Source organism: Oryzias latipes, chromosome 17 (assembly GCF_002234675.1).
Source record: "Oryzias latipes chromosome 17, ASM223467v1".
NCBI classification, from domain to species: Eukaryota; Metazoa; Chordata; class Actinopteri; order Beloniformes; family Adrianichthyidae; genus Oryzias; species Oryzias latipes.
The window spans coordinates 30,240,267-30,255,674 of NC_019875.2; the positions used below are offsets into that span (position 1 = coordinate 30,240,267).

General features: G+C 46.5%; 1 protein-coding gene and 1 long non-coding RNA gene across 2 annotated transcripts in view; one reads left to right on the plus strand and one right to left on the minus strand.

Moving 5' to 3' along the window:
- The window catches only part of LOC101166254 (insulin receptor), a 39,730-nt gene that overhangs the window by 12,577 nt on the left and 11,745 nt on the right, over positions 1-15,408 (minus strand). The window contains exon 3 of the mRNA XM_004079529.2: positions 704-1,040. Coding sequence (XP_004079577.1) covers positions 704-1,040 — 337 coding nt within the window. The remainder of the gene's footprint in view (positions 1-703; positions 1,041-15,408) is intronic.
- LOC105356293 lies at positions 1,057-5,808 on the plus strand. The gene is made up of 3 exons (XR_910493.3): positions 1,057-4,595; positions 4,674-5,037; positions 5,149-5,808. It is a non-coding gene; the product is annotated as an uncharacterized LOC105356293 (long non-coding RNA).

Here is a 15,408-nt window from a genome sequence, read left to right on the forward strand (position 1 = left end):
TGATTGTACTGTTTGTGCATTATTCGTGATTTGATTGCTTGAAATAAAGCATTTCAAATCAAATCAAGCCACAGAAGCACTGGTCTGTCTGTGGAGGAGCAGCACCAGGAGCCTCCAGGAGCCTGAGGAGCTGTCGTTTTAGAGGAGGCTGAGTTGACTGAACCTCTGGCGCTCTGGAGGACGTGAGCGCAGCACTGGACCCTGCAGCAGATTAAGGGCCTGGAAAATCCCGTGAGGATTAGTGAAGGTTAGACCGGCGTAAACACAGCAGCAGGATCTGCACGCCGCTCGTCTGCACGCCGCTCGTCTGCACGCCGCTCGTCTGCACGCCGCTCGTCTGCCTGGACCAATGTGTTGAACAGAAGCCCCAGCCGATCCAGCCGTGCTGCCAGGACCCGTCAACGAGGCCACGGCACACCGTGGCTGTGGAACACGGCGTTCTGACCTAGAACACGCAGCAGCCCATCGGCTCTGATGCTCCGTGTGACGGAGACCCAGAAAGATCCGAGGCTGTGATTTAGGAGCAAACCGTGTTTCTACTGTTCTCTAAAGTTCTTGAGTGCAAACCCAACTTCTATTTTTATCCCCCATCTCCTCTGACGTCCTGGACGCGTCCAGCGGGTTCTGGATGCGCTGGAGCGTCCTCCCGTTTACGTAAACCTCTGTGCTGCAGACCATCAGAGCGGCGGGAGAGCCCACTTACGCTGAGGAGTTGACGGTGGTGTAGCCGGAGGGACACTCGGGGATGCAGGCCCCGTTGTGGATGACGTACTCGTGACACTCGGCGCTCTTGGAGCGCTCCTTCTCCCGCCTGCATCGGTGGTGCAGCTCCTGGCAGAAGTCCGAGGAGACGCAGCGCCAGCCCTTGTAGACGACAAACTTCTTGGGGCACTGCTCCACGCACCTCCCCTCGTGCTGGAGCCCCCGGCAGGCCACGCAGTCGCTGGTGGAGTTGGGCTTGAGGCAGCCCCCCAGGCACTGATCGTGGCAGCACTGCCCGCCGTCGGTGCACGCCCCGTGTTTGCACTGAACCGGGCACACTGCAGGAGGAACAGGGAGGAGCCGTTAGGGAGGAGCAGATGAACCAGAAGGCCGCAGGAGGAGGTCACTCAGAAATAAACTTCTATTGAAATGACAAATATTCACCAATTAACTAAATGAACACGGACAGCTGGTCCAAAGCTGGAGCACAAAGGGCCGACAGATGGCTCTGTGAGACGGGACAAACCCAAAACCGGGTTCAGGACGGGACGCATTACCAAGGGGAAACACTGGACCCGGTTCTGGGTTTGAGGTTCAGAGGAACAGAACTGGATAAAACCAGGAACGACGGTTCATGAAGGTCCAGGAGGGACTGATGGGTTTCCTGGACATCACACACGTGAACTTTTACTGACTGTCAATTCATTTTATTAAATCAAGTGAATTCCTTTTGTTGAAAGCAGAAGGAAATAACGTCACATGACGGGGAAAAGCCGGTCCCGCTCCGATCAGCTGCTGTAAGAATGTAAGAACAGGAAGGTCTGTCGTCTTCTAGGACATAGTTTCTGCAGAGCAGCAGGAGGTCTTTAGAAATTCACCTCTGAATTTAGGGCAGGACTGTTGGCGCAGAGCAACCCCGCCCCCCTTACCCTCCGTGTTGCTGAGAGCTCTCTCTTTGAGCGGAGCAGGAAGCTTATGGCCCCGCCCAACGTAGTTTTTTGCACCACAAATCCTAAAGCAACAAGTTGCTGGAAGTTCAGTCACTACTGTCAGGTTTAGATGTATAACAAATCTAAAAGGGGCGGGGCCTGTCCACACACTCAAATGTTACACACGTACCTTTTGACTATGCAAATTTAAAGAATTTATGCAATTTAAGTTTAATTTTCTTTCTGCGTGTCCATCATCAGAAGAAGGCCACATGAAGACGTTAAAAACAGCGTTTTTGATCAGACTTTGATGCTTCGGGGTCGTCTCGGTGGGGTCCGTTTAAACGAGGGAACATGAAGGTTGGATGAATGGAGGAGTTCAGAGGAGTAAACGCAGCCGACTCAGGAAGGATTATCCTCCATGACGGCTGGATTAAAGCCAGCGTGGGGTTTAATGAGTGGTAATGGTTGTAAACAGGTTCAGGTGAAGATCTGCTGGGTTTCAGGAGATAACAGCGTCAGCGTGGAGGAGCGGGAGGTGAAAGTGAGCTTCCCGTCATGTAGTAATCAATCAGGCGAACGCCACGGCGCTGCTGCTCTTTCTGAGGTGAGCGTGAAAGGAAGGAGATCAGGAAGGGCAGAAGCAACGTGAGACTGCAGGGAGCATTTCTGCCAAAACGGTGACATAACCACCGCTCCTCTACATCGGCCGTCTTTCTCCACAAGAAGACAAAATGTTCAAGTCCTGACAAACTCCAACCGCCTCTTTTGGCTCTTGTCAGTAAGCCGTTCTGTGCTGTTTACAAAGCTCTGTGGCAGTGGAAAGAACAAAACGCCGCCGTTTCCCCGGTGACTCCGGATCCGGATCCATGTCTCAGCACAGCTCCTGCAGCAGATCCTCCCTCAGCCTCAGCCAATGCCTCGCTCTGTTGTTGGAGCCCGCCATTCAAAGCCGCCTCTCCCATTTCCAAGGAAGAGATTAACCCTTTGGCTCCTCCAGAACCAGCAGCTTCTCCTCCTCCACCACCTCCTCGCTCATGCAAGTCAGCAGCTTTTCACAGGTTTGTGCAGAAACGGGTTGAACAAGAGGCCGTCCTCCTGAGAGGAAGAAGACCGATCCTGAGGAAACGCCAAAGACCACCGCGGCCTCTGAAGCCGCTCAACAAAACCCTTAAAGGCTGAACATTTACAGGAAAGTAGTCCCAGTGTCCCTCCTTTTTGTGTTTGGGTCAGTGGCGTTTGGAAACGCCCACAAAGAAACGCCGGACTCAGTCGGATCATCAGAGCGACTTTGGATCAGAACTTCAGACACGAGCAAAAGTTTGAGAAGAACAGTTCCGTTTTGTAATTTAGTGAAGCAAAAATGAATTTTCATCCATTTCCTTCTTCACTTCTTGAATCCGGATCTTGTTACTAAAGCAGTGTTTGCTTTTGGTTCACTGAAGATGAAATGTGGCAGTCAGAGCTTCAAACATGAGTAAATACAGGTTGAAGAACATTTTTGGAGCTGACGCTTGGAGTTCCTGCAGAAATCCACCAGTTTTTCCATCTCTGAGGTTTTATATATTTAACGAATCCAATAAAAAAAAGTCGTCGCTTCAAAGACCGACTCCAATCAAAACGGTGTTTTGGGTGTTTTTAACGTATTCTTGTAGATTTTTTCCTGAAGAAAATGAAGATTAAAATGTCTGAGTATTTCATTTTTTCAAATTTTTGGGAAATAGATCAGAAAATGATCAGAATGGGATTTTAAATGCAATAAAGCTTTATTTTGACCCCAAAATCATTACAGTTGAACGGATTTAGTCATGTTTACTGGTTTGGGAACATTACTGCCTCTGGACTCTGAACAGAATCCTCTTCAAGAATCCCAAAGGACTTTATGTCAACGATGAACGCCGTCAGAAACTGGAGCCAAACCAAACGTTTGAAGGAAACTCCTTCATTGAAACATGCAAATGTACAGAAATACAAAAAATGTCCCTTAAGAGAGAGGGATCAATGTTCTCTTAATAAACTCCACATTCACACAAGAAATAAAAGAAACTGATTGACTTTTCCAAACAAAAATAGATTTCTGTTCAATTTTGAAGCTAACATTTATCATTTTTGTCTTCCAGACTACAGCAATGCAAATGTATAGAGGTCATTTCTAAACCTGAACATCTCCCAGCCCCTGCATCCTCCTGAATGAACTCGCTCTGGTCTCTACAGAGGACATTTGGGGCTTTTCAACCCAACCAAATGTCGGTCAAGGTTCTCATTCGTCCTGGTGACGTCTTCAAGTTGAGTCACGGCATCTGGACTTAAGATCTTTGAAACTTTTCAACGAAGAAGATCCAGAGTCCAGCAGCCACACATCTGTTAAGATGGAAGGTGATGAGGCTGGAACCTGTAGACCGAGGATGGGCAAACTACAGCCCGGGGGCCACATGCAGCCCGAAAAAGCTTTGGCCCGCCAAACTGGAATGAATTATACGGAAAATCCCAACGTTTGATTTCATTCTGGTGTCTCCCCATAGATGGTGCACATCCACTGACCTTTGTTTAGGAGCAGAGAGTCATTCTGCATTCAGATTGCTGTTTTCCTGACGGTCGTGTGTGTTTTCTGAGTTGGACAGTCATGTTTCCCGTCATTCCAAAAGCTCCAACGTAGCATTTCTCCAATTCACGTTTTACCCAAAGGAACATTAACCCATTGGTGCAATTGGAGAACAAAAGAAAAAAAAACTCCCAAATCTTCAGTTTTAATACACATATACATGAATATATATTAATGGTCAATCCAAAAGAAAGCAGGTTTTCATCCAGATGTTCTGTTTTTTCTTTCTCTTTTAAAGGTGGACCACCAAAACACTCCATGCATCTGCTGCTGGTCTGGCCCTTCTGTCAACGTTTAGAATTCGTTGATTGCCCATCTCTGCTGTGGACCATCACACCACCACATCCCTGGATGTGTGCAGGGTCAGATGGAGCTTTTTTTTTACTCTTTTATGAACTAAATCTTTACAAACTGCAGTTATACTTAGGTTTTTTCTGAAGATCCTTGAAGCGTGACGACAGGACGTCCAGTGGGTGCGAACAGGGCCGGTGAACCTCCACGGCCGGAGGACCCACCGGCCCCGGTCTCCCCGCTCAGGTCCAGACCGAGCCTGGCTCTTGATTTCATTGCTGAGGGGTTCACATGGACAAGGGGGCAGGGCTGCACAAAGACCCCTTCAGACTCTGAGGCCCAAAGCGGACAGGAGCGACCACATCCGTCACGACAGCACCGGCCCGTAAAAGTAAGGAACAAGACCTGCACAGAGGGGTTCACATACTTTACAGCCAGTCTCTTCTGCTGTGCAGCACATTTACTGCACCCCAAGCTCGGATTTGGTGGCGTTTTTGTCGACGTTTGAGTCCGGTAAATATGGGGACGACATATTTCTGAGTGGGAGGGGAAGGTTTTGCACGGTTCATTAACCACAGTCGTCCATAATCGGCGTTTAGAGGGTTTTCCTGCTCTGCTTTTCAGAAAACAACGGCAGATTCAGGACTTTTTGCGTTCAGATCCCACTGGACGGCGGACGATGCCAAACAAGGACATTCTGCGTGGTCATTAAAATTCCACCGCCATGACAAGGGGAGCGCTTCGGTTCTTCTGAAGACGGCTTTCTGCTGAAGGTCCAGAAAAACCTCTAAGCACAAGAAAAGGTTTTCTGACAATTTAAACTAAGATTTGACTAAAAAAAACAAGACTGGAGGCAGAAAAAAAAACAGCAGTGAAAGCAGTGAAGTCTGAGGATCTGTGCCCCTAGAGGTCAACAGGTCGCTTGGGAGCAGAAGACCAGAACAAACAGACCGGAGCTCCTTTTGCATTTTGTCATGCATGTATGGACAACGTTTGAGAAGTGAAACTTGCATGAATCCACGTCACATAAAGACACCCAGTTGACCACGTCATCCGTTTCCGTGAACTACACATGAACTTGTCCAAAAGCGATTAGCTGGTTAAACATTTAACTTGAAGCAGGGCTGCTGCTGCAGGAGCTGCTGCTGGAGCTGCTGCTGGAGCTGCTGCTGGAGCTGCATCTTCAAGCTTCTTTTCAACAGGAAAATTATGTTTTTGTTCATTGCAAATGACTTTACAGCAGTAAATACATTTAACTGCAGATTAAAGGTGGGCGGGGCCTCAGTTGCTGGGATTCTAAAACTAAACGGGTGAGATAAAGTCTCTAGAAAGGTTCCCAGTGAAGGTTCTGCCGGGAGCATCGTCAGCTGCAGACGGTGCTTTAAACACACACGTCCACACGCTTGTTGTGTGGACGTGACTTCATTTATCTGGTTTTTTCTCGGTAAGCGGCACGGCAGCGGGAGGCTTTGGCCAAAATGAGTAAAAGCAGGAGGCGTAAACACTTTCATTAACCCGCTCCGGCCTCCGTTAATGGACAGAAAACACATCAACAACATGGAAAAACACTTTTTGTTTTTGCCGTCGTCACTGTGAGGACGGATATCCAGTTTACCGTGACCGGAATAGAAATGATAAACGCGGGCTCTTATTGAGGGGCAATTACAGCGCCTGGTTTGACAGGCAAATGACGCACGCCGCAGCCGTGAATCTTCATTTCCTCCCACAGCCCCTACCCCGGTGGCCGACAATACAATATGGGTGTCGTTAATGAAACCGCAGAACTGTTTGTCCTGTTTCACATTTAAGTGAGGCTCTTAATCTCCTTAGCAAAGAAACACACAGAGCTGAAAACACGACAGCCACAAGAAAACAATGACAGAACCCCTTTAGCGTCAGGAGAACCACGAGCCTCTTTGTCCGTTTGGACCTGAATGAGGACATAAAGCAGCTTACAGCAACATTCGTTTCTTGTGAAGAAATCCATTCAGACTGTAGTTTGGGGATCATTTCATTAGTCAGAGGGAAACCGTCTCTGCTGCCATAAGCACGTCATTGATTTATGGAGAGCGCAGTTCATGACCATCTGCTCAGACAAAAACAAAGAAAACAAACAGCCTCGCCACAGATAAGCGCGTTCAATTATTTAGCAGTGGCGAACTTACAGCTGTTGGTCAAACACAGGAAAAGCTGGAGTTGAGCTGCGCGGCTTCACCGCCTCGGCTTTCTGCTGCAGAAACAAACCTCTACTTTTCATTTATCGCAGCCTTCAGCCTGAAGTCAGCCCGTTTGCTGGGCTCTTATAAAAACAGCAGTTTCCTGTTTTTCAACACTGAAAAAACGTGTAAAAACGCAAACATTTCACCAGAGAAACCGTTTCCGACAGAGAAAACATGTCAACCAACAACAGGAAGTTGTGTTGGTTTGGTCAGGAGGGAAAAAGAGGAACGCTGTTTGAAGGCGAGCGGCCACGATGGCTGCAGTGAGAGCTCTGGGGAAGAAACGCCATCGGCCCGGCTTCAGCGGATGCCAGAAATGTCTGGGATTCCATGGGAAAGGCTCCAGAGGCGGAGCGTGGCGGGTTTGCAGGGTGCAGCTCAGGAAAAAACCCTCGTCTGTGTGTGTGTGCGCCATGAACCCCGAGTCGGGTCAACGCTGTGGAAAGGGAGGCATATTTCTACGACTTGTTCACGTTTGTCGGATCTTGTCTGGCCTCCTGTTTTCTGCCGCAAACGAAGCTTCTAAAAAGGTCGTGTGGTGAACGGCGACGGCGCTTTCTCCAGCTTCAACGTGTCTCTAAACACAAGTAAAAAAGTTAATGTTTTTCTTTCTGCTTAACCAGAAGTGTACATAGCAGGGCGAGAGCGCTTTACACTTCACTGGTGTGCGTTTAAAGCGTTGCCACGGGAACGACAAACAGCGGCTACAGCTGAGCTGCTTTTTCAGGGAATCTGCCCAAAAACAGATCAGTGATCGTCTTGAAATGCTCAAACTCCAGCTCACGTGTGTCCCTGAAGACCGTTCATGCCAAACGCAAAGATGGAAGAATGTAAACGTTAATATGGGAAAACGGAAAAGACACTATGGTAAGTTTTAGTAAAAATTATTAGAACAGATAAACCAAATGAACAAACCGATCCTTAAAAACAGGTTAAAGTAAACAAATGTAATGCATGCACACAGTATGAACTAGAAGGAGCTGCTTCCAGAAGAAAATGCAGCCTTGAATGTTATACCGCTGAATGAAAATGAAACTTGAAGGGGAATAATTTAAAAAAATACATAAAGAAATGATCAAAGTTAACCACAAATAAAGTGAAAACAGCACATTAATAAAAAAGATATGTTTATGAAAAATGCCAGAGTCGGGTATCGAACCAGCGAGCTTCTGCACCAAGGATTCCGCATGTATTTCAGAAATCCTGGAATATCTGGAAAAGTTCAAGAATTTAAAGGACCAAAAGTCACAGCTGGAAAAAACTGAACATTTGAATAGTTGGATGGTTGAAATAGATAAAAGATTGTAGAGGGAGTTAAGGGACAAAAATGGAGGAAGATACTAGAATAAAGAGAAACAGGAAAACAATGGATTGAAGGATTTATAGCATCTACCAACTAGGGATGGGTTTAAACCAAACCATCCATGCATCCCTTTGCATACCGGTATGTTTACGTAGTGTCAAGGATTTGATGTTTATCCTCATAACTTCACCCCAGGCTTAGTCTGAGCCACCTGAAAGGGTTTTCTGCATAGTTAGTTGTTAATTAGCCAATTTAAGAAATGTTGTTGTTTGGTAAAACACCAAGGTTTGAACAGAAACGTGGGGAAGCGGACCACTGCATCCTTAGTATGAAGGTGTGACTTCACAGAATAGTGTTGTGACCCCGGTCTTACAATCACCCAATTCTCCCGCCCCCCCCCCCATTTGCGGTCAGAAGAGACCCGGCCTCCAAGCAGGCGGGTCATCACAGCAAACCTCTACTGTTAGAAAAACCAGATGACCAACATTAGTGTAAATGTTTAATTCAGACTGTTCTAAAACAGACAGCACAGCCTCTTTTTTAGTCTTTCCTTCAACTGACAAATGCTAAAAGATTTTCTCAGATTGACCTCATTAGCTTCCATCCATCCATCCTCCATCCTTCCTTCCTCGATGACCTTCAGGTCGCGCGCGAGTATTTTGGTCTGCGTGTGGAGGATTTGGTGTCCATTCATAACTTCAGAGGGGAAGCAGACGACAAAGACGGGAAACAATCGGGAAGGACGTCCCATGAACTTTACTACTGCTTTTGGTGGGAGGATGACGAAGGTTTGCAGAGGCACCGACCCTGAGGACGCCACTGCAATGTCAAAGAAGTAGATCCGCTCAGGCGGGACCCTTCCTCCGACCCCAACACTTTGCTTTTCTTTCCGATATAGCCCAGATGAATGGCTGATGTGTTCATGTCCACGATTACAACACAATGTTACTCTGGTTTCCTAGCAGCAAGACTAAATAACGAGCGTCCGCTGTCTGCACAGGCGCAGAGGTTATGTCCCCGTGTGATTTATTGTCCGCCTGAGTTTCAAAGCAACACGCTTAGCCTGACAAGTCCAACTTGACATTGGCGGGGGAACAAGCGGCGTGGGCCTGGGGGTAAATCTGGACTCTCCATATCTAGAGGAGGTCTGGCAGAGACTAATCACGCCATACGGCCCATCTATTGCAATGCTGCAGCTTTGAGAGCATGCATGACCTCAGGAGGACTCCAGCCAGCAGAACGGCTGGAAGTACCTACGGTAACAAAGGTCAAGGCGTCTGCTAAGAGACCCTATAGGACTGTGTTGAACTGCAGCCCCGTCCAAGGAGATGTATGCGTCTCTACTTCAGCAGAGGAAACATAATTAAGATTCCTTTGAATTAATCTGCAGTAAAAAACGACCCGACTGTGACCGAGACCCTGGTTCGCTGTGGACTCCAGGAAAGGTCTGCAGCAGATAGGCGCCATCTGAACTGCCCTTACAGGCGGACACGGGAAAAATGGTCAAACCTGTACAGGACAAGCAGGTGACCCCCACAAAATATCACGGTCGTAGATCAGTGAACCGTAGAGTGGAAATGATGATGTGCACATTTCTTCCATTATTCTGCGAGAGACAGGTCACGGTGAACACTGAATCTACGTCCACACCGCCCTTGGCAACACGTGTTCACGCGTACAGTACATATTTGCGTTTCAGCTACGAACATTTTTAAAAACGTTTTTCAGGCTCTAATACAAAACGCGCATTGAAAGTTAAACCAGGTCAAATTTTGACCAATCAGGGACTCAGATGTGACGTATGGATGGCGTCCTTTTTAATTTACGGAAGTGCCAATCGTTAGAAAATTGATGACGAGGGGGATTAATAATTCCGGTGAGTACCCAGCCAGAATTATATGCACCAAGTCTTTCATATATCGGAATGGAGCTGAGGAAGAAGAAGCGTGGAGTCACATTTCACCAGATTTTCACCACTTTGACAATCAACACCAAGCCTCTTCCAACTGTAGGTGGCTGACGTCCGCTAGCAAACAGTAGCAAAAGAAAAAGGAGAAGAAGAAGCCCGTCCCTGCTTGTCCAGGGAGGTGTCACATTCCTGTTGTGGTCGTAGTTTTATACAACATGTAAGGACGGTACTGTAGGTCAAACTAGACAATTGGAGTGTAGTTGTGTGGACATCCTGTGGATGTGCCATGTGCTCTAATGGATGAAAACACATGATGATCCATTAGTGCACATGGGATTACGTGCACACCGCGAGTGTGCAGCATTTGCGCACGTTCAGTAAGGAGCCAGTACCCACACCTGAACGAATGTGTGGTTTTACGAATACTGCATGAAACGCTTACCACACGCATGACAATGGTACGTTCCAGGCCTGCACAATAAATCGCTAATTTATCGTTAGCGAGATATCAAGCCGTGCAATGTGCATATCACAAAAGACGGCGACATTTTCGATAAATTGTAACCTTAAATGTGCTAAAACAATCTTACGGCAGCTGGAAGTATTTAACAAATTGGATAAATCCATTAATGCATTTGACCAATGGGATGGAGCCCTTGTAACCCTTGTTCTATCCTAGGCACTTTAACATTTGGAGATGGGTCATCTAGACCCACTAGACAGTGCTCTGAACCTTTTTTCTTCAATGATTTGTGATCTTCACTGGTGTCCATGGATTACATGAAATCTTTCCACCTTTATCCACCTTTGTCATGGTAGGGAGAACACCTCAATGGAAGGATGGGGTCATTTTGACCCCACAAGAAAGCACAAGGGTTATATTAGATGTTGGCCTCCTATGTAGACAAGGCTCAACTCTTATTTAAATTAATCTGTTGCATTGAAATTGAAATTTCAATGTTGTTTTGCTATTATTTCATGTATCGCAAGTTATATCGTCATCGCAATATTGATTATTAATATGGCACATGGCGAGTTTGTCTCATATCGTTCCATTTTCATGACGCCAACGGGGGTGACCGGACGAGCCTAAAGGGAACTGCGAGGCTGTTTTAAATATGTCAGGTGCAGCGATGTTCCTCCATCGTAACTTAGCATCAACTGTTCTGTGAAAACACTGAAGTCACAGTTTATCAGAATCCAGAACTCTGATGAGCATGTTCAGCATGCGTTCCCACGCATGGAGCTAAAAGACGGAGCTGGGCTCAGAAACGCGTCTTCCTCTCAAAACCGGATCAGAGCCGAGCTTTACTGCCCATGATGTACAAACATTGAAGGTTTGACCTTCACTGAACCCTCCACCACACGTAGAACTGAGCAGAACTTTAAAAGAATGTTAAAAAGAAATTATATGTGTTCTTGAGCAGGTGTGAATCAAAACATGTTTAGACTAAATAAATGCCAGCAATCCCAGTCTGAGGATTTTACCCAAACCCCTCCACTGACAAACATCTGCTGGTGTAGCATTTGGGTGCACCGCCGCTGTGCGTTTGCTCTGCCTTTAGCATTTTCTCTAACCACAGAATGCCATTTTGTCCCCACCACTGCCAGTTGATGCTTCTTTTCAGCTGGGTCAAAATGGAGAAGTGTGCAGGGACGGCGCGATTTTTAGCGCACAAGCCCTCCTGCGCCTCCCGACTAAGACCAGCGTGATCCAGGAGTTAGCATAGACGTTCGAGTCCCGCTGATCAATAGGGTTTACAGGCAGATGTAATTCCCCATGAAAGGATAATACGTCTCTTATTTACAGGTTTTTATAAAGTTGTTTTTGTTAGACTGAACGTAAAATGTAACCGTCTAAAGTTGTTTGTTGTCATTTCAGTCAAGAAAATTCAAAAAAGGGTAAAAATACGTAACTGAAGATCCCTTCAGAGCATGCCGTTCTCCCTGGTCCCTCCATGTGAACCCTCATGACCTCATTCACCATCTTCTAAAAAAAGTTTGGAAAGAGCAGCTTACTGCCACACCTTCACACAGCAGATGAGGACCCAGAATGCTTTGCACCCTGTCCTGTGGGTAAAGCTGGTGCTTAACAGGTCTTTCATGCTCTGGAGAGAGGCAAAAGCCACAGGCCCACATGGCGGAGCAGCATTCCTGCCCATGGTTGCAGCTCAGCCTCGATTCACCGTCACAAACTGATTCCCCACTTCAGGAGCTTCTGCTCTGGTCTGCTGGACTCCAGAGATGGAGTTCAGAGAGACGGCACCGGGAAAGTGCAAACGTCACTGAATCAAACACCACAGCAGGTCACGGAGGGTTCACAATAACCTGCGGAGTAAACACAGAACGTCTCTTCTGTGGCATTTGTCCTTGGCTCATCATGAGAGCCTGAGCTGGAGAACAGACCAGAGTTTCTTCTCAGTGCGATGCTCTGCTTTCATATTACTTGGTTTCTCGGTTAAAGTCAGTCACCAGAGCAAACAGGGACTCTTCCTTCACCAAACTGAGACGTGTTGCACCAGATCTTTCTGAAGGAACGACAGCACGTGACATCGTTTTCACATTTCCCTCTCAGCAAGGACCGAACCAACCAAAACCAGAGACTGAAGCTTCCGGAAGCTGAACTGGGCTCGAGCAACAAATGAGACATTTATCATCCTCGCAGTGTCAGGCTGTGCGATGTCACAAAAGATGGCACGGACTGGGATAGATGGTTACTTGAATGTTTACGCGCGTGGTAAAACGATCTCATGGCAGCTTGAAGTATTCGAAGGATCAAATAGAGGCGTTTGACCAATCGAATGGAGCCCTTTTCTGTTAGATGCCCCGCCCCCCTATGTAGACGCGGGTCACTTGGAGCATAATTTAAGTTAGGTTGACTTGTGTCTAAATAAAACTGTTGCATTGAAATAGAAACGATGTATTGATTGTTTTTTGTATCACACGTCACTAATATTGCACATTGAGTTTTCCTCCTATTGTCCAGCCCGAGGCAAAGAAGATCCGTGTTTCACATGTCCTCACCCTTCCTGGACATTTTCCAGGCCTGGAAAATTCCTGACTGTCCAGCTGAAGCTGTCAAAACAAATAAAGACCGGCAACACAAATCGGGTTAATTAGCCCCAAATATCTGGGGCTGCTGTGGGGGATTTTGGTTTACAGCCTGGCTGAGATTTTGTTTTGATCAAAGCTTCAACGTGAATCACTAATTGTTGAGAAACACATTGAAAAACGGATCTGTTTCTGTTATTGGGCTGCGTTTTATAAAACGGATCAAAGCTCATATTTTACCTTTCTAAAAAAAATAACAGACAAAACCTAAAAATGAGCGACTTTTTCTGATGTTTGTTGTGTTCCTTTGTGTTTTCATATCCGTCGTAGACTCTAAACCACACGTTTGCTGATGGATCAATCATCCTCCTATACATCAGTGTTACGGTAAAGAGTGGACGGCTCTGTACAGAGGAGACGTTCCTGACAGGATCCCACTGCTTTCCTCGCCGCGGCCTCCGGGTTCTCCGGGGAATCATCTTATGATCCCAGCGTTCTACCAACAACAGGAGTTTGTCTGCAGTGTGACCAGAACCAAGACTTGAAGTTTCAGTGAACTGCAGAGCTCAGGCGTGAAAGTTCTGATCGATCAGCTTCTGATCCGTTTCCAAAGAGTTTCCAGTCGTCTTCTCATTCAAGAGTCAAGATTTTGAATCTTGAATTGAATTCTTCTTGAATCTTCAAAATCTTTTCATTATGATGATGCCGTTTTAAGCCAAAATACCAAAAACCTGTGACGTTTTCTAAGACATAGTTTCTGCAGAGCAGCAGAAGTTCATTAGAAGTTTGCCTGACCGTTGGTGAAAAGCAACCCCGGCCCCTTCCCTCTCACTGTGAGAGCTTTTAGTTTATACGGTCTCCCACTAGCTTACAGCCCCTCACACACCCAAACTAGCATTAGCAGTGTAAACAGTGGTGATCCACATCAGATCCATCCACCAGTCCAGTTCTGATCCGGATTCCAGCTCAGACCAGGAAAACAAAGACGTTCCAGGGCTCCAGACTGCGACCAATTGGTCGCATTTTGCGACCAAAATTTGAGAGTGTGCAACTGAATTTTACATCCATTCGCACATGTGCGACCAGTAAATTTCCCTCCCCCACCCTACGTATTTTTTTATACATTAAACGTGGAAGGGGCACGTCAATGATCAATGAAATAATCAATGAGACTCGAGCGCACACGCACGCAGGCAGACACACACACACTCGCGCACATACTCATGAAACGCCAGCACACACTCGTGTGATGCCTGTCTGTGAGGCGGCCACTGCGTGTGAGAAGAATAGGGAAAGCCACTGTGAGTGGCTAAAATGCGTGGAGGGGGAGGGGCCTAGAGATAATCGAGCACGCTCTGTGGGATGGAAACGGAGACAAATATCATCACAACCTGATATGTGCGTCTGAACTATGGGTAAGTGAACTATTGATTCATTCTTCCGACCTGCGGCTAGTGTACCAGTGCCAGAGTGTACAGCAGGGGTCTCAAACTCGCGGCCCGCAGGCTATTTGCGGCCCCCAAGATGATATTTTGCGGTCCCCGCCTTAATATGAAAGTTTAATGTTACTGCAGCACGCCAGTTTGTATGAATGACACTTTTTCATCGTCGTGCACGGAGCTGACCAACCAATCACAGTGGGGTATACGACTCTTGGGGGTGTGACAATGACAGGGTTTGAAAGCAGGGAACCTGACCGCCCCCTCTCCGGACCACATGAAGGAGTTCCTTACTTTCCTTTAGAACGTATTTATTCGCTCGTGCTTTTCTAAATACATGCAGTCCGTGCTGAACTTTTCTCTGGGCCGAAGGCGAATCTGCAGCAAGACTGAAGGAGGACAGGAAGATGGAGTTGTCCATAACATTCAATTTAGTTTTAATATTCCTCTCCCCCTTAGTGTGATCTGTGTTATTATATATTTTATGATTATTTTAATGTTTTGTGATGTATGTGGCCTTTTTTAATGAATTGGTATTTTAAATTATTTTATTTAATCACTCAACTACAAAAACCATCAGGACACATGTCCCATAATGCATTGTTTTGTAGTCTGTAGGGCAGCTTTCAGTCAGTTCAGTTTCCAGCTGTGTCCGGGTAGGTTTGCCCCTTGCTCCGCCCCTTTCTTGCGATATTTGTGATGATTGACAGTTGATGTTGGAGCAAAAACAAAAATATATGTCTGACACCAGGTGATCTGCGCAGCGTTGAGTTCACCTGGGTGATCTCAAACACGCTTATTGTGCATCTTGGCTGCACCGATTTGGTGTCACCAAGATAAATTTCCATCCCCTAATGTTTACATACATTTAAGTATTGTTTGTAACTGTGAAATGACCGAAAGGTTACTACGGTAATTACTTTGTTATTAAACCTTTTTTTAAATTATAAATGTATGGTATTT